The following is a 23,640-nucleotide window of genomic DNA, read 5'->3' as shown; positions in this document are numbered from 1 at the left end:
TGTCTTTCTAACAGAGAAAGACAGTGAGCTCAGTGGAGCCCTGAGAGAGGGAGGGGCACTGTTTAGAAAGAGAAGTCCCAGGACATGTCAATAAAAAGTTTAGGGTGGTTTGACTAACTTCTCCTCAAATGACAATGGTGTTGCGAAGTAACTCCTTCAGAGGACATTCTTAAAGCCAACAGAGAGTCTTTATTCACTGACTGCAGACTATACAGGAATCATTTGCCCAAATCATGTAGCTACAAGCCGAACTGTTCTTGGCTTTTTATACACAAAACCGTATCCTGGTTGGCAAACATTAATTATTAAAAACAGTTAGCATTAAGCAATGCTACAAGTAAAAGAGCAAGGTTAGTACACTTAGGGACTACTCCAGAACTAGGAACTATAATGATTATGACTTTGTTCTCATTTTGGCAGGTGTAGGGGTCTATGTGATAGGCTCTTAGGTTACAATGGTGCCTTGGTACGACTAACATGGCACCAATTGTGCTAAGTTCTGAGAGTGCTACAATGGTTCCCAGACCTCACATTTGATGCATGATCAGTACACTCTTCCTCTGGTTCTTCTGTCCCAGTGTCATTTCTCCGTTCTCCGAGTATCACTGCCGGTTGCACTTTCCCCCAGTGGAATGGACCCATTCCTCCTAGGTGTGGTTTCATCCTTCTACATAGTTTTATCTCAGTGTGATAACAAGGCTGTTGCATTGTTTACAAGGCTCCTTCAGCAGTTACTATGAAACTTTCATCAGACTGTACTTGTGAAGCCAATATTTCCTTTGTAAATTTACCGAGCTCCATAAGCTTTGTAAATAAAAAAGAGAGTAGGACTACATCTGGGTCTAAGATTAGTGTACAAATAAAGTGTATGCTTCCTGTAGCACTGGACTTAGCGCTTACTGTCTCTATTGATGGTAACAGTTCCTTTTCATACACTGCCATATTTTGTTTGGGATTCATCCTACGTAGTAAAGTTGTTCATCAATATGTCTTAGATTTCACGAGAAGTGCTCATTCTGACATCAGCAGTAAGTTGCTACAATGGGAAAAAGAACTTCCTGGAAGCCTGAGACTTAGCTGAAATTCAGGGTCTGATACTACTTAGATACAACTGATTTCCATGTTAGCTTTATATGCAACAAAAATGTTCCTTTCATTATAGTAATTGATCTGTCACTATAGTGTAGATTTTAGATTTTCTATCTAACTATTCTGTCTAACAGCTATAGTTTAGATTTCTATCTAACCTGGAGAAAACAACATATTTCTTATTCTGTTTCATCTCTTTGAACCTCAATATTTACACCAAACATTTATAACAAACTCTACCCCAAGGGGGTGGTCTGAGGAGTGAAAGGAAAATGCCAAAAAGAGAGTGGATGCAGACACAGGGGAAGGATTACACCTTTCCTCCTTTGAAAGAATCTCTCCTGTATCTCTGAGTCTTGGAGGGAGGGAGGCAGAGACCTAGGTACTGGAAAACTAAAGGGATGATCCTTACTTCTACCCTTCTGGCAACCCATAATACTGGCAGATGATTTGGATACAGCCAATTGAATGCTGTAGACTGGAATTCTGACTCTTGAGGTGGAGAAAGAAAACGTTATGCATTTAATATGGAATGTCTACGGCAGGCTTGTGCGTTGATTGCTTGGTCCCAATTTGGTGCCACAGAAGCTAGAGGCAGTGCATTCTCTGGAACTAGCGTTCTAGGCAGTCATGAGTCACCTGACAAGATTGCTGGGGATCAAACTTGAGTCCTCTGGAAGAGCAGTACATCCTTAAAGACTAAGTCAGTTCTCCAAAGGGACACAATGAAAATAATGGCATATTCCAGTTGTCTCTCTAGGGTGGGCCAGGGGTTACGCCAAATCACCTTCTCAGTGAGGTGCTCCTCGCAGCCTTCTCTGGATTAGAGGGTCCCCCCCGTGCTTCCCTAGCTCCATGAGATAGGCTTTCCTAGAACTTGTGCCTTTTGCACTGGAAAAGCCTGCAGTTTTAGAACGAGGCTCATCTGTTTGGTTTTTCACAGTGCAGCAGTCCTTATTGAGCTAGTTCCTGGACTCAGTGTTGGGGAGCATGTGAAAGACAAACGTGTTCTGCAGATGGTCTGCACACTCCCGGTCAACTGTCTTGTAAGGGGGAGGTGGGTAAGGGAAGAATTTGGGAGGCTGCTGTCAGGATGTAATATGTGAGAGACGAATGAATAAAAAGAAGTATTTCTATATCAGAATCTGCATCCACGATACCCCAGGAGAATCAAACAGGGCTGCAGAAACTCTTTTGAAATCTTCCACCCCTGAACATAAAGAATTCATGAAGACACCCGAACATGTAATGAACATGATTTATTCTCCTTTCCTGTGTCATTAGCATTCTAGTTACTAGGTAATATTTTTTTTTCTGTGTATGTGAGTCCACAGACTGGAGAAGTCTGGGTCCAAACCACAAAGTTCTCAACGGTAGAACAGAAACACGGCTGCTTCAGTTATCTCCCGGCTATTGCTGTACCCACTGTGAGTTCCATATCCATTCCAATCAAATGCAGAGAAGTCACCACACTGCAAGGGGTTACCTTCTGGGAAGTATCCTCCTCCACCGATGCAGTGCTGAAAAACAGGGGAAGGAAGTAGCAATGAGAGGTGTTATGGTTTGGATATGAAGTTCTTTATCAAAGATGTTATATACTGAAGATCTGATCCTCAATATAACCAATATTTAGAGGCAGAACTTTGGGGAAGTGATTATTATGAGAATCCCGCCTTCACCAGTTAGTTAATCACTAACAGACTCAACATTTTGAACTGACTATTGGGAGGTGGTGGAGCTATGGAAGGGGGCATCTGGTTAGAGGAAATAGATCACTGAAGGTGTGAGTGGTATGGTTTGAAGGGCATCTTTCTCTGGCCTTTCCTGGTCTTTCTTGGGTCCTTGAAAACTGTGACATGGGTCATATTACTCTGATATGTCTTCTTGCATGATATTTCTGCCCCACTATGGATTTAAAAGCGATAGAGTCAAATGACCATGGGTTAAAATTTTGGAAACCCTCAAGCTAACAAAGTCCTTAGTCTTAGTCAGGGTGACATTTGCTGTGATGAAATCTCATCAACACAGCAACTTGGGGGAGAAAAGAGTTTATTTGGTGCATAATTTCACATCATTGTTCATCATTGAAGGAACTCAGGACAGGAATTCAAACAGGACAGGAACCTGGAGGCAGGAACTCATGTTGAGGTCATGAAGAAGTGAAGCTTTATGGCTTGCTCAGTCTGTTTTCTTACAGAACTCAGGACCACCAGATCAAGGGTGGTGCCATCCCTTTATCAATCAGCAGTTAAGCAAATGTTCTTCAGGCTTGCCTACAGCCTGTTCTTATGAAGGCATTTTCTCAATGAAGGTTTTCTCATCTCAGATGACCAAGTTGTCATAAATCTAGCCAGCACACTTCTTTCCATATATTGTTTCTCTCAGGTATTTATCACAGAGGCAAACCCCACTAATATAGCTAATGAGCTCAGAGACATCTCAAAAAACCAAGTTCATGTGAGTGTTCCTCATCAGATTCTACATTGGGAGTATTGCTCTATTTGATCCATAAACCCCATTTCCATAGACTCTAGTGACATCACTGTCGCTTTCTACCTTTCCTTCAACTTCTCTAAGCCTTTGTTCTCAGCTTCTTTGGCTAGTCTTTTCCTTCATGAATTCCTTAATTGTTACTTCTCAGGGGGACACATTTACAAGTCACTTATGATTTGTGTTAGTCCTTTAGCTTTAGTTATGAACAATTCACTGATTGCTTAAAAATCCCTATCTCCAATTCAGATATTTCTTAAGGTCAATGCTTAGAGATCAGGCTTCCATTTATAATCACTATCAGGGTCTTCATACTCCACACGACAACAAACAAATAAACAAATATTAAAAACACAGTTACAGCCACTCATAACTTACAGATGGGGATTTCTCTAGGGGAAGTTCACTGTCAAGTTTGCCATTGTGAATGTCATAGGCTGTATTTACACAAGCTAGAATGACTATGCTGTTTGTAGGCAATATAAATCTCCTGGGACCCCCATCACATTCAAAGTCCATCAATGATCAAGGCATGTAACATTGAGGCTGAAGAGATAGTTCTGTGTTTTAGAGCACTTGCTGCTCTTGCAGAGAACCAGGTTTGGGTCCCAGAACCCATATGGGCTCATAATTGTTGTAACTCCAGTTCCTGGATATAGAATGCCCTCTTCTAGCTCAAGTGCACCAGGATCTCAAGCAATACACACACATATATGCAGGCAAAACATTTATACTCATAAAATAAATACATCTGAAACAAGACAAAATAAAATCCCACCCAAAGAAGCTAGTAGCTTGGGGGTTAGAGAGATGGCCCAGAGATTTACTCTACCAGAGAACCAAAGTTCAGATGCCACCATCCATATCAGATCCCAGCAACAAATCATAAGACTTTAACTCCAACTCGCAGGGTCCAATGTGTCCTTTTGACCTCTGTGATCACTTGAATATACATGTGCACACATACAAGCAAACTCAAATAAATGTTTTAAAAATCCAACATTGTATGTCTGTATATCCCTCACTGATCCCAAACATATTAATCACCCAGACATCTTGGCTTACTATTTATTATTCATCTACTCAAACAAAAACCATGATTTATTCAAAATTACTTCTCTTCACACTCTCTGTGTTCTACTATTAATATTTTTTAAATCTTTGGAGCTCATTAGTGCCCACTGTTCCCTGAAATGTCCATCACATTATATCAGGCTTTTATTTGGACCATGAAATATTGGACCATTTCAATATTTATTTCCTTATGCTTAGTCTTTATTCCATTACAGTCTGTGACCTCTAGGCTTCCTGTGTCATCTTTGAAAAAAAAGAATGATCATATCAATCTTATGTGCACACTAAAACTTTATATTGTTGCTCATGACTTATACAGCCCCCAAACCACTGCTGTGATGTAAAAGTGCTGTGTGATCTAGTTCATGTTAACATTTCTAAAAAGAATTCTTTCTGTATCCCACATTCATCTTCCATACCAAAAATGAAAACAGCTTGCCACTCCCCCCATATCATATGCTCTCTCCTATTTCACCATTCCACACCACAGTGCCAGTGTTGTGCTTGATAATAAAACTCCTCCATCTTGACTAGATGAGGCACAAGCTAATGACTGAGGAATAAATGGACACAGATCTATGGGATCATCTGCCAGGAACTGACAATGCTATTTTCAGATTGTTACTTTAGGGATGGCTGCATTCCAAAAGAACATGCTAATTTATTTACCTGAGTTCTGGGATTAAAGATGTGCATCACCCTGTTTAGCCAGAACATGCTAATTTGTTAGAGCTTTTACTGTGACAATAAAAGGGCTCCATCTTCAATGTGCTTTTGGGACCAAATTTTTAAAAAACAAAACAAAACATTATGAGTCTAATGATCACAGGCTCAGAGGTCATCAGGTTGCTGTAGTGGAACTGAGTTCACCTGCCTTGGCACTAAGTTGATATACCAACATCCAACAAGAGAAATTCCCTGTGATAGGGAGGAGAATGGTCTAGGTGAGATTCATCAGATGTCTAGAACTCTCTTAGTCACCCCTTTATACAATAAATATCTTACACCCCCCCCAAAAGAATGGAAAGGATATGTTTCACTTTGAATGCTTAATCCTGTGTGGAGATTAACTCTCTAACAATTTCAGCCTCCAAAGGTTTGCACATACTTTCTAAATAAAAGTGTCACCCTCATTCCAAGTAACTAATAGTTTTGTCTTAAAATCTAAGCAAAAGCAACAGTGCATTAGAAGTTTGTAATGCTGACTGGATTTCAACAAGACAGTATTTTCTGTGTCTAGACAGAAGCTCTGATCCCTAAGACAAGGTATAGAGAAAGGCCACATACCGTATATGTATGCACACTAATATGACAGTCTCCCATACTCAATATACACAGAAACACAGTCTTATTCAAGAGTCTCTTTGGTCACTACAAACTTACAAACTCAGTGTTACATCCAGTGACCTTCATCCCAGCACACAAGGCGTTGGCTGCTCCCTCATTATTAAACACTCTGAATTGGATGTATCCTGCCGTGAATTCAGCTGAAATCAAGAGACAGAAAACAGCATTCAAGGAAAATGCTAGAAATAGTTGTCAGTCCAGAGTTTAGTGGTGCCAGGTTCAGGATATACAGTCAACTCCATTGGAGGAGTGTCATCTACTTCCATCCACAGACCCCAAGAGTCAGTCTTTGAAAAAAAGTTCCCCATCTGCCAGGGCTTGAGTGGAGAGAAATTTCTGATATGGCAAGGTCTCTACTGAATACCTCCAAGGGCTTGTTACAACAGTTAGCAAGTGCATCCATTCTGGTCCTGTTCACATTTACCTTACTAACTTTTCTTTAAAGCCTTACATCCCAAGAATAAATAAGAAGAGCTTTGAATTATACAGGTCAGGATTAGCATTTACAAAGTGCACATGCTACATATTTATTCATATTAAACAACATGGCCGTCATCATAACAACTGAAATAAATCTTCATTTTTTCTGTTGTTCTGTCCTGTGCACATGGACCTGGTCTGTTCCTAAGAAACCTCTGACTGATAACTAGGTTGCCAAGAGTAGATTTTGGAATCATGTTTCCCCAGTGCAAATGCCAACTCTCCTGCTTGTTCCCTGTGCTCTCAAGCAAGTTGCCGGACTCAGTGCTCCAGTCTCCTAATCTGTAGAGTGGGTTAGTGATAGTTGAGAGCCCAAGGGCAATCAACTGAATGAAGTGAAACAAACACAAACTCTCACAGAAGAGAGCAGTCTGTGGTGGATGGTAAATGACTGTTACTTATCATAACTGAGTTTATCACGTGTCCTGCAGAGGATTCAGGAGCATTAGAGACTCACTCTGGCCATTGGGGGAGTAATAAGAGGATGCTTTCTGAGCATCACCAAAGTCATAGATCACTGGTGTTGCTGGGCCATTGTCAGTCCAACACTTCCCACCTCCATATTTCACTGGGTAAATCTACAAGAAACAAAAGAAGCCACTGGATAAGGATGGCAGCATTGGCAATCTTAGGCACACTAAGCTGTACAGTGAAGCACAGCGTGTGTTCAGTAACAGATGATTCCCAACCAGTCAGATAAGAATCCTTCCCTTTGTCTGTATCTCTCTGACACGCTAGATCCCTCCCCCTTTTCTTTTCTTTCCCCTCCACACTTTTCTCCTCTCTTCTCTTTTACACATACCCCTACTCTTTGGCTTCCTTGGTCCATTACACTTTAGAATAAGGGAAACATGGAACACAATCCACCAAACCTCAAACACTTGCCTCTCTCCCCACACAGATGAAAAACAACTTCAGCCAACAGTTTTGAGTACCTGGTACAGGCCAAACAGATTATGGCCCATATACTTCAGGAAGCCACTGTAAGTGTGGTACCTCAGCAGGGAGCTATTCTTCCAATTTTCCAGGGGGCAATTATTGGGCACATGCCAGATCCCCAGGTTCTCAGTCTGGATGTCGAAGTAGCCAGGGTTCTGGAAAACAACCAACACTGAGCCTGACCAGACCAGGAGATTTCACTAAGCAGAAGACACTCATTCACAGCAGAGCTGGTATCTCTGGGCTCCAGGTGGATAGAGGGTCAACCATGTTCAGATGTCCTTATTTCTAAGGACAATGGTCCCACTTCTACCACCTACTTACCGAAAAGCGTACTTGGGAGAATGCTGAGGTTCAAGGTAAACACTTACCACTTCTTCAGCCCTGTGTTGAAGGACAACCTTCCCACCTCTCCATGACATCCTTGAGCTACACTCACATCCTCACGCTTTTCCAAGTGATTACAGAGTGTACCTACCTTGTAGTCATCACTTGTGGCCCCCTCTGCAGTCCCAAAGGTGTTGTAGTTGGCCCAGTTGCCATCCCCCTCTGGGTAGTCTGCACTGTTGCCTTGCTGACTGGACCAGCGATCGCCCACCGTGCACTTCCCACCCATGTTGTTCTCGTGCACACTGGCCACCAGGGTCCATCCACCACCTGCAGTGGTCATGTCACAGAAGGTCTGGTAGATGGCACCATTCACCGTGTAGAGGAAGTAGAGGCCATCTGTAGAGAGAAGCAGTCCACAGTCCTGTTTGTAGCCTCATTCTTAATTTATGCCCCATAAAAGAATGGCTCTAGGCACCACAAACAAGGCTAATGCCTCATGCCCTGAGTGTCCTACCACAGGTGTTCCTGGGATTGTGCCTGAGTTCAGAAAGTCATGCTTCTGTGACAGAGGCAGAACACAGAATTTCCAAAACTGACAGGGATGTTTCTCCTAAAGTTAAACACAGTGTTATCAAAGGACTTAGCAACTCCACTCGGTAGATATCCAAAGAACTGGTAACAGGGACTCAGATATGGACATTCATGTTTGTTACAGCTCTGGACACAAAACCTGAAGTCAAGTGTTTCTCTACATAAAAAGAAATAAGCAAAATATATGCTGTCTAGTAAGTAGAATCAAATGTTGTATATATTCCTATATATTCCATAGATCAAAGAGAATGAAGTGAACTGAAGAAATGGCTCAGTGGATAAGAGCAAGTACTGCTCTAGCAGAGGATTTGAGGTATCTTCCCAGCACTCACATTTGACAGTGTACAAGTACTTATCACTCCAGCTCCAGAGGACTAGATGGCCTCTTCTGGACACTGCAGGCACCTGCATACCTGCACATATATGTACACATTCCCAAACACAGATGTACATCTATGCAAGAATATTATCATTAATATAATAATAATAAATCTTTTTAAAGTAAGGTAATTCTTCTACAACACTTAAGTACCTTGAAGCTTGCTAATGTAATAAGGCAGATACCTTATATGAGATAACAAGAACTGACAGATTCACAGATGTAGGAAATAAAACAGCAGCTCACAGGGAATACAAAATTTTGTTAGTTTGTGGCTACAAAATTTTTATTTAAGGAGTGAAAACCTTCTGGAGATGGATAGTGGTGATCCCTCCCATTGTAAAAGTCATTCTTGACTCTGAAAACCCTTAAAATCGGTTAAGTACAAATTTTATCCATCATGTACATTTGATCACATTTTCTATATCAAAAAAGAAAAATGATTACAGAGGGCAAGTCTTATTTATGTTTGCACATTTGAGACAGGGTCTCTCCAGGCTGGCTTGGAGCCTTCAATCCTCTGCTGTAGGCTCCCAAGTGTTAGGATCACAGTGTGCTCTTTAAATGCTTCGTCACTCACCTTGTGCCCCAGTGACCTCCTGCTTGATTTCCTTGCAGCTTCTGAACAGAGAGGAAGACACAGGATTGGCCGAACTGTTGATAACCTCATTTTCTTTCACTAGAGAAGATGCATAATTTCACACTCATTGGACACCCAGCCTCCCCTGTCATTCATCCTAAACTCATCCCATGACTTCTGAAAGCCTCCCTCTGAGAATCAACAAGATTTCTAACTAGGAAGAAAGACAAGAGATTTGAAGTGTGGAGAACTTTGTGTCCAAAGTCCTGAAAAGGAAGAATAAAGTGAAGTCCAGGTTTGCAGGTAGGAGAAATGCGGGGAGCCTAATGTGCCTGAATCTTGAGTCGTGAGGTCGGCAGTGCAGAGACTGACCAAGAGAGCATGGAAAAAAAGCCTTGCAAATTGGCCTCAATTCTGTAAAGTCCTCTGAGAACACAGAAGGGGTGGAAACAAATGGAAACTGTGGTGTCAAAGCTACCCAGGTCTAAGTAGCTACATGTTTACCAGACAAGTATTTTTGAATTGTATTCAGTATGTCTGTGCCTCAGATCCCTAGTGCCTCATATCAGTCTGACAAAGGTTATCATGTAGAGATCATGTAAGATGGCATTTAGGGACTTGTTTCTTTCCTTAAAGATACTAAAAATCCAGTGAAGGGGAATTACGCATTTTAAAATACCACTGTGTTCTTGTAGAGAGTGGAATTGAAGAAAATATTCTCTGGGCACAAACCAGACCATTCACTTGGTATTGAAACCCTAAAGCAAAGGTCCTAAGTTTAAGGAGTGACTAGGATGAGACTCAGCTCTTGCAGAAGTTCCACTAGAGCTACACACAAGTACAGGATTGGGACCAGGACCTGTCTCAGCAATGTCATTGACACTGGTCATTTCCTTCAAGAACCAACCAGCATCAAGACTAATCTCAAAGGCATCATCTTTATGGGGATAGACTAGGTTGTATTTACATATCCAGGAATATTTATATATACACATGTATATAATACAAACATATACATAAATACATATACATATTATAGGAAGCATGTATATATTTCCACAGTTAAACAAATAGAGACCTTTATTTTGTAGAATGTGGGGGTGGGAGATAAGTTGGAAAGGTTGGAAGAAGGAAAAGGAATGCTATAACAATACAACTATATTTAATTTCCATTTTTTAAAAAAGGCAGAATCAGCCAAGCTATGTTGACCCACATCTTTAATTTCAGCACACAGGTAGCAGAGCCAGGCAGATCTCTGAGTTTGAGGCCAGTCTGGTCTACAGATGGAGTTCCGGGACAGTCAGGGCTACACAGAAAAACACAATCTCAAAAACAACAACAACAACAACGACAACAACAACAACAAAAACAACATTATGATCTCTGGACAGAGTCCCAGGTCCTGAAAGTAACCCAGTCTAATGATGACTGTCTTTAAAGCTGGAGGGTGAGCTGAGGAATCTGGGGTCCTGTATCAGTACTCACATGCACTGCAACTTCTGGCGACCACAATGATAAACAGCAGGAAGCCGAGTTTCATCATGGTCATCTAGAGAAAAGAAAGAAGGTCACTCTCTATCCAGACCATCTTTTCCATCATTTCTGTCTCAGCTCCTATCTAGTTCCACTTAAAGGCTCCTTCCTTTCCTTTAAACTCCTCGCATTTCTGGGCCCTAAAGCAGACCTGAGCCGGAGTCCACTTTCCTTCTTCCACTGACAGTAACTACCTTCACCTCCATACCTGGCCAGACACTCAGAGTTGCCTGCTGAGTGGAGACGAGCCTCCCTCTCTCTGCAGAACCTCTAGTGTGGGCCAGGTGAGGCTCTTTTCCTTTTATGGGACGAACCTGGGGGAAATAGCCCAGACTTTGCCAGACTCCCCCTTTTCTGGCAGGATGCCACTAGAGGGGAAACTTTTGTTTACGTCAGTAAAGTTCTTTGTACCGTGATGACTCACGGGATTCAAGTCTCTAAATGATACATTTAAAATATTATATTCTAGTGCTATTACCAGATTTGGGAATTTCAATGAACTGTGTATTTTCCAAAAAGGTAATATATACGAAAACTTGCAACATTTGACATCCATTTGGACTTTTTTGTTTGTGTCTTTCTTGCAATACTAAAAAAATGGCAAATGTTTATAATTATACTCATTTCATAAGAGAAGAAAACTTTTATGGGAGGCACTTACAATGTATAAAAGAGTACATTTCCTAGCCCAGGCTGACCTCAAACTCACTGTTTAGGTGTAGATGTCCTTGAACTCCTGATTCTCTTTATTCTGCCTCCTAAGTGTTGTGATTACAGGGACACACCATCAAATCCTCACTATAAAAAAGGAAAGTTTAACAACAAAATAGCAATATAATCATTTAAGAATAAATATAAAACTTCAATCTGCATAAATGAAGTTCCATATAACTCTCACTATTCATCCTTGATTTTCTCATAATTACTACAAACTCCTGAAGTTTTACAATAGACTGAACTTGGGATGAAGTCACTAGGAATCCCCCCTGAAGATGCTTCGTGCTTCCTCTATCTCTGCCTTTTGTTTCTCCAGTTCTCAGATACCACTTTGGTCTATAATGGAATGAACTTCCTTTTCCTCAGCAAAAAACCATCCTCGGTACTAAGCTTTGCTATAATACTGATAATATTGTAATCCTCTGGGAATCACCTTTGGTGAAGCTTATATTTTATATCTTGGTGTGTTCAAAGGACTGGTTTATACAATGTAACTCAGATAGGTTCACAGAATAGAGTAAAACAGAGGCATGTAGCTCAGCTGGTAGAACATTTGCCTTGTATACTGAGCGCTAGATTCAATCACTAGGATCATGCAAACAAGGTATGGATGGACATGCCTGAAATTGCTGCCCTTGGAAAGCAGGAGTAGGAGGATCAGAAATTTGGGGTTATCCCTTACTACATAGCCAGGATGGAGGACAGCCTATGGTACATAGGATTCCTGTCTCAAACACACAAAAAACAAAGCAAAACAAAAAATAAAACTGTTCACACACAAAGAAAATCTATACATTTTTTAGTGAACAAATTCAAGATCATTTTTTTTGCCTACATAGTGAGTTGGAAGTCGCCCTCTCTGGGCCTTTATCTAGTGATTCCTACATTGCTGCTGTAAGGACCAGACCTCAGCAGCTCAGGAATGAAGGGGCGGGGGGCATGGAGTCTCCGACTAATCACTCAACTGACCTTTCTATCTGAGTGAGTAAAACTTAATTCTGGGAATAGCCAAAAGGGAAAATACACATGCATGCATGCACGCATGCACACACACACACACTCCACCCCTTCAGGGTTTCTCTATCATCTGTCTCTCTACTCTTTCTTTTTTAACACCCTTTTTAGATTTCCCACACCATGTTTGTTACAGAGAGAATTTTCTGCATGACCAAAAGTCACACAGTTCTTACATAATTACCGTCAAAACATTTTTCTGAAACTAGTCAACCCCAATATATTTCTTAACTACATCTTTATGCATTTCCTGAGAAACCCACACTTAGTCAAACACTTATCTTTTAGACTTCTCACAGATCAGGAGCCTGCCATCCATAACTGTGTAAATAGGCAGTAACTCTTAAAATTGCCAGGAAAACAGGTTACTTGCTTCACTTTTCATATTTAGAGTCCTGTCAAGTTATCTTAACTAAGCATTCAATTTTTTAAGTTCTACTTACATAAAATCAATGGTTTAAAGCTTTGTTTTAGCTATGATGACTCCACAACCTGAGAACACACTTCCCAGTACCAAAAAAACACTTGAACTAATTCTTGGGACTCAGTTGCTTTCCTAATCATTAACTTAAACCACAATCTATTTGGTTCCTAAAGTAAAACTCTTAAGTCCTAGCCTGGTGACACTTCCTTGTTCTTGTTTTTTATCCTTTCCAGCCCCTGCGTTATGATGGGCGGGGGCAATGGTCATATCCTACATTTACCCATATTATTTTTTCCCACAAAACTAGCCTCTATTATAATCCCTTTCTATATTTGTTAAAAAACCCTTAATCATGAAAACTCTATTTAAACTAACACTGTTTTTATATAAAATCATTACTTCAATTAAGCAGTTCAGCTTAAGAGGAAACATCTTCATAATAATCCACAGGTAAAAATGCCCAGTAGAGTGGGATCCTTCCATGAAATAATCACACTACATTAAAGGCAGTGGGGATCTCCCCACACCCATTCACACCATGCCAAATACCAGAGGAAAATGGGAGCAGAAAACATGTAAAGGCACAGCTGCAGCAGGAGACATTCTGGAACTGAAGCCCCCCAGGCCTTTTCTTTCCTCTGAAATTTACCCATCAGGACCTTGCCTTGTGGTGAGCTGAGTCCTGAAACTTAATTGCCACCTGCTACTCCTCTGACATCGCCACCATTAGATGTATCTTTTCTTTGTATTTATTTTTCTCTCACACAATACAGCCCAACTGCAGCCCGCACTCCTCCATCCTCTCAGTCCTACTCCCCACACGCTCTCCCTGATCCTCCTCCTCCATTCCCTTCTTGTTATGTTGTGCTCAGCTTGTTACCCCTGGGAGACTTGCTCTTGTATTATTATTTTTGACATCTTTGACATCATAATATAGCTCTTCCTCGCTGGTATATAGGCCATAGATCAGTCTACAACTTTTTAGACTTTTAAGAGTCTAAGAAAATCTAGGCTATTTAAAGGATATCATATTCCTAACCACCAACATCTAGTTCCTACTGCCTGTTACATCTGTTCTTCATGTGGCCTCATCCGAACCTCACAGTCCTTGATACCTGTGTTCAGGTCTGGATGTATTCAGTGGTGACTAATAGAAATGCCATCTCAAGGTAGCTTTAAAAAGTAAAGCATGAGGCCTGTTCCAGGTCCTCTGTGTATCCGTTATGGCTGCTTGCTTGGTGTTTTTGTTGGATTCCTAAGAGTGGGAGTAGGGTCTTTGACTCTTATACTTGCCTGCTCTTGGGATTCTTTCCCTCCTATTGAGTTTCCCTGTCCAGCCTAGATATGAAGGCTTTTGCCTTGTCTTATTGTATCTTGTTTTGTCATGTTTGACTCTCTTCTCTTGGAGACCCATTCTTTTTTCAAGAGGAAATGGAAGGGAAGTGGATTTGGGGGAGAAGAAAGGTGGGGGATCTGGGAGGAGTGGAGGTAGGGAAAACTGTGGTCAAGTTGTTTTTTTATGAGAGAATTTGATGTGGGATTCCCCTCTTATGCTGTGAATATCATTGATTAATAAGGGAACTGCTTTGGGCCTATAGCAGAGCTATAGAGGAACAGCGTTAGACAGGGAAAACGAAACTGAATGCTGGGAGAAAGGAGGTGGAGTCAAGGAGAAGCCATGTAGCCCTACACCGGAAATTTAGCCAGTAAGCCAAGCCATGTGGCAATATACAGATTAATAGAAATGGGTTAAATAAATATGTAAGAGTTAGCCAATAAGAAGTTAGAGCTATTGGGCCAAGCAGTGATTTAATTAATACAGTTTTTATGTGAATATTTCAGGGCTAAGTGGCCAGGACTAACTAGCAGCCTCCCCTCCTACAACAAGAACTGATTTTCAATAAAATTTAAAATTGTACATCTATCAGTACAAGAGAGATGGCTCAGCAGTTTAAGAGAGCATGTCACTTTTCCAAAGGGCCTGAATCAAATTCTCAGCACCCATGTCACCTGTATCCAATACTAGTGACCTCCATGGCTGCCCATACTCATGTGCACACACAACTACCCTCACACAGTTAAAAATGAAATAAAAAGTAAATATATCACTCTATGAAATAAGAACTCTAGGAAGAGACAAGCCTCCAGGCTTAGTTGACTTATTAGTTTGCTTGTCTTCAGGGCCATAGGTTCTTCACTGCCGGTGGCAGTGCCCTGTTAGAGCCACAGCAGGTGTCAATTGAAGTTCAGGTGTCAACTTATCAGAAGAGAAACTCTATCATGGGAATGTCTTGTTTAAGCAAGGTTTATGAGAATACAGACTTCAGAATATCTTTTACTTATGCTGTGCCTTCACATTGGTGATGCTACATGGTCTTCTCTGGTATCTGATATGATGTACTTATATATGGGGAGTCCCCCCCCATTGCCTGTATTGTGGGCTGTTTTTTTTTTTTATCATGAATGTATCCCTATCTCCTGGGGATGTCTATCTATGGATCGTCTAGAGGATCACTCCTCCTTCTGCTGTCTTGTCCATTTGATATCAATAATGTTAGCTTCTACAGAATTCTGAGGAATAAAAATGAATCCAAAGAAATACTACACAAGTTAGTAATTATAAATACCCGAGAACTGTTTTATAACACAGCTCAGGTTAACATAGGAAAATGGTTTAATTTCCCCAGCTGCCAAGACAGTTGTCTACTATTAGGTGATATAAAGCTTCAAAGTAGCTTTAGAATAGACCAACTACCTTGCTAATGGTTTTTAAGATAAACTATTCCCAGGAAAAGCAGTCCAGCTCACAAGTACATAACAGTCAGTTTTCTGATTTGTTGAAGTTTCCTTTTTTAAATCTCCCTAGATATGTAAGAAAATGACTGATACTTTCTTTATACTTGCAGGTAAGGAGTTGAGATTTATTGCATGTGAGCTTTTGAGATGATTCTGCTTTTTATCATTTACTTAAGAAATGGATTACAAATTGGCACCCCACCTGGCCAACTAAATCCACTTAAAATCTGAGAGAGTTTGGGGAAAAATTCTAGATACAAAAAAAAAAAAACCCACAAACAAACCAGAGTATAATGCAGTTTCTTGCTCTGTTTGCTGGCGACAAGCAGAGACATGGCTCCTTTAAGAGGTTTCCTGACTCAGCTTTAGTGGCAAGAACTACACAGTTTCTTTAAGGGAAGGCTTCCTGATTCATGTTAGTTACGGGAACAGCATTGGATCCTTTTTGGGGGTTGATGTCGCCACCCACTTTGGGTTCGGATGCTTATGTGCCCACTTGGGGTTGGAAGGAAAGTAGGTAAGACTAGGACCAGGGCTCAGCACTCTCAGCCTGGGCAGGCAGCAGCATCGAGTCTGCTAGGCTTGCACAGGCAGGAGAGCATGGCAGATTCCCAGCGCCATACAGAAAGATATTCCCAGAGCCATACACAAATATATTTCCAGGCCATACAGTGTGCTGCATGGCAGATTTAGCTTTTACTCAGATAAAAAGAGTTCGTATGATGCACGGTGCTTTCCAGAGTTTAGGTGGTGAGGATGGCTCCCACCAGGCAGTCTCAGAGGCAGTAAACATGCTTCCTCTATGTTGGACTGGGTGGAGGAAACAGGACCTTGTTGGCCTTAATCAAGTGGCTTAGAAAAAAAAAAGTAAAAAAGACACTTCTGGTCAGAAAAATAATTACAGATACACAATAAAGATAGATTCAGATTAAAAAAAGACCTCTAAATGAGGTCACAGTATTGGATAAATGTACATAGACTTGGGAGAGAGAAGAAAAAGAGTATAGAGAATTATAAAAAGAAGTAAATAGTTTTAAAAAAATAAAACAAAATCTTTAAAGAGACAGAGTAAACTTATAGAAAAAGTAAAAGGAATAAAGAAAAATAAGCCACATAAAGATGGAATATACACAGAGAATCTGGATTGTGTATATTATTGTGTTTTCTTTGATCTTTTCTTTTTTATTACTTAAAAAAATCAATCTAAATTTCCTCTCCTTCCCCTCCTTCCACTCCATTCTCTCTTCCCACTCCCTCCACAGACCCTCCCACCCCACCCCCTTCTAATCCTAAGAGAGGACAACGCATCTTGCCCTCCCTCCTACATCTAGGTTGAGCAAGGTATACAGTTAAAAAGAATAGGATCCCAAGAAGCCAGTACATGCAGTAGAGACAAATCCCAGTGTCACTATCAGTGCCCTAACTGTCAACCCCCTTCAGAGGGACTAGTTTGTTCCCATGCTTGTTCACTCCCAGTTCAGCTGGAGTTGGTGAGCTACCATTAGCTCAAGCAAACTGTCTCAGTGGATGAACCACTCATAAGTGGATACTAGCCATAAACAAAGGACATTGAGCCTATAGTTCATGATCCTAGAGAAGCTAAGAAATAAGGTGAACCCAAAGAAAAACATATAGATCCACCTGGAAACTGGAAACAGACAAGATCGATTGACAAATTTGGGAGCATGGAGGCGGGGGATAGAAAGAAGGCAAGAAGGGGAAGAGGAGGGGAGAAGGGGAAGATTAAAAAGAACTTGAGGGAATGGGATAGTTGAGATGGAGAAAGGACAGATATGAGAGCAAGGAAAGAGATATATTGATTGAGGGAGCCGTTATGGGGTTAGCAAGAAACCCGGCTCTAGAAAAATTCCCAGGAATCCACAAGGATGACCCCAGCTAAGACCCTAAGCAATAGAGGAGAGGGTGCCCAAACTGACTTTGCCCTGTATTCAGACTGATGATTATTTTAAATATCACTATAAAAACTTCATCCAACAACAGATGGAAACTGAGGCAGAGTTCCACATAGGAGCACTGGACTGAGCTCCCAAGGTCCAGTTGAAGAGTAGAAGGAATGAAAATATGGGCAAAGATGTCAAGACCATGAGGGGTTCATCCACTGAAGCAGTTTGCCTGAGCAAATGGTAGCTTACCACCTTCAGCTGGACTGGGAAGGAACAAGCATAGGACCAAGCTAGTCCCTCTGAATGTGGATGACAGTTTGTATGGCTGGGGCAGACTGAGGGGCCACTAGCAGTGGCACTGGGATTTATCTTTACTGCATGTACTGGTTTTTTGGGATTCTATTCTCTTTGGATGTTTACCTTGCTCAGCCTAGATGTAGTAGGGAGGGCCTTGGATCTTCCACAAAGCAATTGCCTTACCCTCTCTTAGGATTAGAGGGGAGTCGGGTGGGAAGGTGTGTCGAGGGAATGGGAGGAGAGGAGGGAGTGGGAATTTGGATTGGTATTTTTTAAAATCTAATAAAAAAGAAAGAAAGAAGCAAAGAAAACAGAATTACACACAGCTTCTCAATGGAAACCCTTAAAGTCAGAAGGTCCTGGACAGATGTGCTGCAGACACTAAAAGACCACAGATGCAAATCCAGACTAATATACCCAGCAAAGCTTTCAGTTACCATCGATGAAGAAAACAAGATATTACATGAGAAAACCAGATTTAAACAATATCTATTTACAAATCCAGCCCTGCAGAAAGTACTCCAACCCAAGGAAGCTAACTACACCCACAAAAACACAGGCAACAGCAAACCTCCCACCAGCAAAACTCCAAACAAGGGAAACACACAAACACTACCATGAAGATATAACAGGAATTAACCATCACTGGTCATTAATATCTCTTAATATCAATGAACTCAATTCACCTATAAAAAGACAGAGGCTAGCAGAATGGATATAAAAACAGGATCCATGCTTCTGCTTTTTACAAGAAATGCACCTTAACTTAAAAGACAGACATTACCTCGGTTGGGAAAAGATTTTCCAATCAAATGGACCTTAGAAACAAGTGGGTACAGCTATGCTAATATCTAAGAAAATAGACTTCAAACTAAAATCTTTCAGAAGAGATGGAGAAGGACACTATATACTCATAATAGGAACAATCCATCAAGATTAAGTCTCAATCCTGAGCATCTATGCCCCAAATACAAGAGTAACCACATATGTAAAAGAAATATTACTACAACTTAAAATCCCACATCAAATCCTACATACTAATAGTAGGAGACTTCAACACCCCACTCTCACCGTGGATAGGTAAACCAGACAGAAAATTAACAGAAAAATAAGAGAACTAACAGATGTCATGACTCATATGAACTTGATAGACATCTATAGAACAATTCACCAAAACACAAAAGAATATACCTTCTTTTCAGCACCTCATGGAACCTTCTCTAAAATTGACCACATACTCAATAACAAAACAAACCTCAAAAGATGCAAAAAATTGGAATAACCCTATGTATCTTATTGGATCACAATGATTTAAAGCTAGAATTCAACAACAAAATTAATTGCAGAAGGTCTCCAACCTCATGGAAATTGAGCAGTGCTCAACTGAATCACCTTGGGTCAAGGAAGAAATAAAGAAAGAAATATAAGACTTCCTGGACTCCAGTGAAAATGAAGGCACAACGTACCCAAACCTGTGGTACACTATGAAAGTAGTGCTAAGAGGAAAGCTCATAGCACTAGCTGTCTATGTAAAGAAAGTGGTAAAAGTTCACATCAGTGACTTAACAACACAGCTCAAAGCTCTCGAACAAAAAGAAGCAGACTGACCCAGAAGGAATAGATGACAGAAAATAAACAAATTGAGGGCTGAAATCAACAAAATAGAAACAAGGAAAACAGTACAAAGAGTCAGTGAAACAAAGAGTTGGATCTTTGAGAAAATCAACAAGATAAACAAACCCTTATCCAAACTAATCAAAAGGCAGAGAGAGAACATCCAAATTAACAAATTCAGAAATGAAAAGGGGATATAACTACAGACACTGAGAAAATCCAGAGAATTCTTAGGTCATACTACAAAAATCATACTCCACAAAATTGGAAAATGTAAGAGAAATGGACAATTTTCTAGATAGTTGCTACATAGTAAAATTAAATAAAGACCAGGTGAAAAATTTAAATAGACCCATAACCTACAAGAAAATAGAAGTAGTCATCAAAAGCCTATTTCCCCTCCCCCTGCCAAAAGCCCAGAGTCAGATTGTTTCAGTGCAGAATTCTACCAGAACTTAAAGAAATGTTAATATCTATACTCCTCAAATTGCTCCACATAATAAAACTTGTTTTATGAGGATACAGTTACCCTGATATCAAAACCATGCAAAGACTCAACCAAGAAAGAGAATTACAGATCAATCTCCATCATGAACATTGATGCAAAAATACTCAATAAAATACTGGCAAACTGAATCCAAGGACACATTAAAAAAATCATCCATCATGATCAAGTTGGCTTCATCCCAGAGATGCAGGGATGGTTCAACATATGAAAATCTGTCCATGTAATCCACCATATAAACTGAGAGAAAAAAATGGTACAATCATCCCATTAGATTCTGAGGAAGCATTCAATAAAGTCCTATACCTTTTCATGATAAATGTCTTGAAGAGATCAGGGATACCAGGAATTTATCTAAACTTAATAAAAGCATTATACAGCAAGCCAATCATCAAATTAAATGGAGAGAAATTCAAAGCTATTCCACTAAAATCAGACAAGGCTCTTCACTCTCTTCATGTCTATTCAACATCTAGCTAGAGCAATAAGACAACAAAAGCAAATCAAGGGGATTCAAATTGGAAAGGAAGTAGTAAAACTTTTACTATTTTCAGATGATATGATAGTATACATAAGTGATCCCAAAAACTCTACCAAGGAAGTCTTACAGCTGATAAATACCTTCAGTAATGCTGCAGGATACAAGATAAACTCAAAATAATCAGTAGCCCTCCTATATAAAATAATAAAAAGGATGAGAAAAAATCAGGGAAATATCACTCTTCACAATAGCCACAAATAACATAAAATATCTTGGGGTAACACTAACCAAAGAAGTGGAAGGTCTATTCAACAAGAACATTAAGTCTTTGAAGAAAGAAATTGAAGAAGATAGCAGAAAATGGAAAGATCTCCAATATTTTTGAATAGGTAGGATTAACATAATAAAAATGGCAATCCTACCAAAAGCAATCTACAGATTCAATGCAATCCCCTTCAAAATATGAACACAATTCTTCACAGACCTCAAAAGAACAATAGGCAACTTCATTTGGAAAAACAAAAAGCCCAGGATAGCCAAAGCCATCATATATAATAAAGAAGCTTCTGGAGCCATCACATCCCTGACATCAAGCTCTATTATAGAGCTACAGTAATGAAAAAAGCTTGGTATTGGCATAAAAATAGACAGGTTGATCAATGGAATTGAATTGAAGACCTGGAAATTAATCCACTCACCTATGAACACCTGATTTTTGGTAAAGAAGCTAAAATTATGCAATATAAAAAAGAAAACATCTTCAACAAATGGTGCTGGTGTTACTGAATATCAGCATGTAGAAAAATGCAAATAGATCCATATCTACCCCCATGCACAAAACTCAATTCCAAATGGACTAATGACCCCAGGATAACACCGACCACTTTGAATGTGCTAGATGAGAAAGTGGGAAGTAGTCTTTAATGCATGGGGACAGGAGACAAATTCTGAAATGTAAGACCAGTGGCACAGACACTGAGAGCAACAATAAAAAAATGAGACATCCTGAAACTGAGAGACTTCTGTTAAGCAAAGAACACAGTAAATAAGACAAAAAGATAGCCTACTGAATGGAAAAGATCTTCACCAATCCCACATCAGACAGAGAACTGATCTCCAAAATATATAAAGACCTCAAGAAATTAGACATAAAAATTCTAAATAATCCAATTATAAAATTGGGTACAGAGCTAAGCAGAAAATTCTCAACAAAAGAATCTCAAATGGCTGAAAGACACTTAAGGAAATGTTCAACATTCTTAGCCATCAGGGAAATGAAAATCAAAACGTCTCTGAAATTCCAACTTATACCAATCAGAATGGCTAAGATCAAACACACCAATGATAACTTTTGCTGGAGAGGATGTGGAGTCAGAGGAACAAGCCTCCATTGCTGGGAGAGCAAAGGGGGAGGAGGAGAGGAGAAGGAGAGAAAAGGAGAAGGGAGGAGAAGTTGAGGAAAAAGGGTCATCAAGATGAGGAAAGAACAGAGAGGGAGACCAAGGAAAGAGATATCTTGGTTGAGGGAGCCAACGTGGGTCTACCAAGAAATCTGTCAGTAAGGAAATTTTCAGGAATTCACAAGGATGATCCCAGCTAAGACCCAAAGCAATAGTGGAGAAGGTGCCAGAACTGGCTTTGCCCTGTATCAGATTTATGACTATCTTAAATGTCATCATAGAAACTTTATCCAGCAATTGATGGAAACAGAGGCACAGATCCATAGGGGAACACTGGACTGAGCTCTCAAAGTTCAGTTGAAGAGTGGGAAGAGTGAGAATATGAGCAAAGATGTCAAGACCATGATGGGAATACCCACTGAAACAGCTTACCTGAGCTAATGTGAGCCCACTAACTCTGGCCTGACAGCAATGGAACCAACATAGGATCAAGTAGGTTCTCTGAATTTGGTTGACAGTTGTATGACTGGGGCAGACTGTGGGGCTAACTGGCAGTGAAAACAGGATTTATCCCTACCATTTGTACTGGCTTTTTGGAACCCATTCTCTTTGAAGGGATATCTTGCTCAGTCTAGATATAGTGGGTAGGGTCTTGGTTCTGCTTCAAAGCAATGTGTTAGATATTGTTGATGCCCCATGGGAAGCCTTAACCTCTCTGAGGAGAGAATGGGAGTGATATTGAGTAGACGATGGAGGGAGCATGAAGAAGGGAGTGAGCGGGAACTAGGATTGACATATAAAATGAGAAAAGATAGTTTTTAAAAAATAATTAAAAAGGAAGTTACTATTACCAACTCTTTAGAATAATAATGAAATGCAGGTTAGTAATTAGTCACCTATTACAATTAAACTTGTAGTCATATTAGGTATGTTTTCAATGTCAAGCAGGAATATATTTTAGATTGACATGTCACTTCCAAACACTTCAGAGATCTGCAGAATATGGAATTTAAGATGTTTTAATAGCATAGGTTCTTTTTTTTATGACAATGAGACATGTCTGCTCCTGGCATCACCAATCTATTTTAGAAAAGATGGTGCACACTGAAGAAATTCCACATGGAATTTACTTTATTTGTGGCAAATGTAAACCACTGGAAAAGAAATGCCCTTGCCTCAACTGCTGGTAGTATGCTGTCCTAATTGGACAAATAGGAAACAAAAGAGAGTGACTGCCAAAACTTGTCAAGACAAAGTGGAACAGTCCTTCAAAAATACTGCTTCACAGAAAAGTCTGTTGAATATTCTAGATCTTCAGGTCAAAGATAAATGCCACAACATTGCATCCTTGGGTAATCAGACAGCCAGCTCTTTCTGTAATTTTTTTACATTTTTTGTAAGTCTCTTGCTTACACTTCCTACTTACTCAGTTAATATTATATCCTTCTTGGGTCTCTGAAGTAGTTGAAGACTGGAACCTTATAGTTACTGTTTTCCTTGTTTATGAGACTTAGAAAAGAAATTCAATAAAGAAGTGTAATGTGTATAAGGTTGAGAGAGTAAAAGAAGTTTTGGATGGTAATGAAAGTTATAAGGAAAAGTAAATTAGGTACAAGAATTTGGACTCACCAAGATAAGATAGATAATGAAGTATT

The 23,640-nt window shown here is 40.1% G+C and overlaps 2 protein-coding genes across 4 annotated transcripts in view; both read right to left on the bottom strand.

Moving 5' to 3' along the window:
- The window catches only part of LOC148122004 (intelectin-1a-like), a 154,394-nt gene that overhangs the window by 63,285 nt on the left and 67,469 nt on the right, over window positions 1-23,640 (bottom strand). The window lies entirely within an intron of this gene.
- Window positions 2,334-23,640, bottom strand: part of LOC146894845 (intelectin-1a-like) — an 88,774-nt gene continuing 67,467 nt past the window's right edge. Inside the window, exons 1-8 of one of the 3 annotated variants that reach the window (XM_087906144.1) lie at window positions 11,042-11,119; window positions 10,786-10,849; window positions 9,300-9,398; window positions 7,898-8,145; window positions 7,416-7,574; window positions 6,938-7,058; window positions 6,037-6,140; window positions 2,334-2,609 (exon numbers count right to left, since the gene is read on the bottom strand). In XM_087906144.1, the coding sequence (XP_087762270.1) occupies window positions 2,457-2,609; window positions 6,037-6,140; window positions 6,938-7,058; window positions 7,416-7,574; window positions 7,898-8,145; window positions 9,300-9,398; window positions 10,786-10,849 (948 nt within the window). In that variant the 5' untranslated portion in view covers window positions 11,042-11,119 and the 3' untranslated portion in view covers window positions 2,334-2,456. Of the gene's footprint in view, window positions 2,610-6,036; window positions 6,141-6,937; window positions 7,059-7,415; window positions 7,575-7,897; window positions 8,146-9,299; window positions 9,399-10,785; window positions 10,850-10,984; window positions 11,120-23,640 lie in introns of those variants that run through there. The other 2 variants (XM_087906146.1, XM_087906145.1) reach the window with 2 other exon arrangements.

The sequence above is a fragment of the Myodes glareolus genome, chromosome 5 (assembly GCF_982192425.1).
Source record: "Myodes glareolus chromosome 5, mMyoGla1.1, whole genome shotgun sequence".
Taxonomy (NCBI): Eukaryota; Metazoa; Chordata; class Mammalia; order Rodentia; family Cricetidae; genus Myodes; species Myodes glareolus.
The sequence above is the reverse complement of the archived record's forward strand: the minus strand, read 5'-3'. Positions and strand labels throughout refer to the sequence as shown.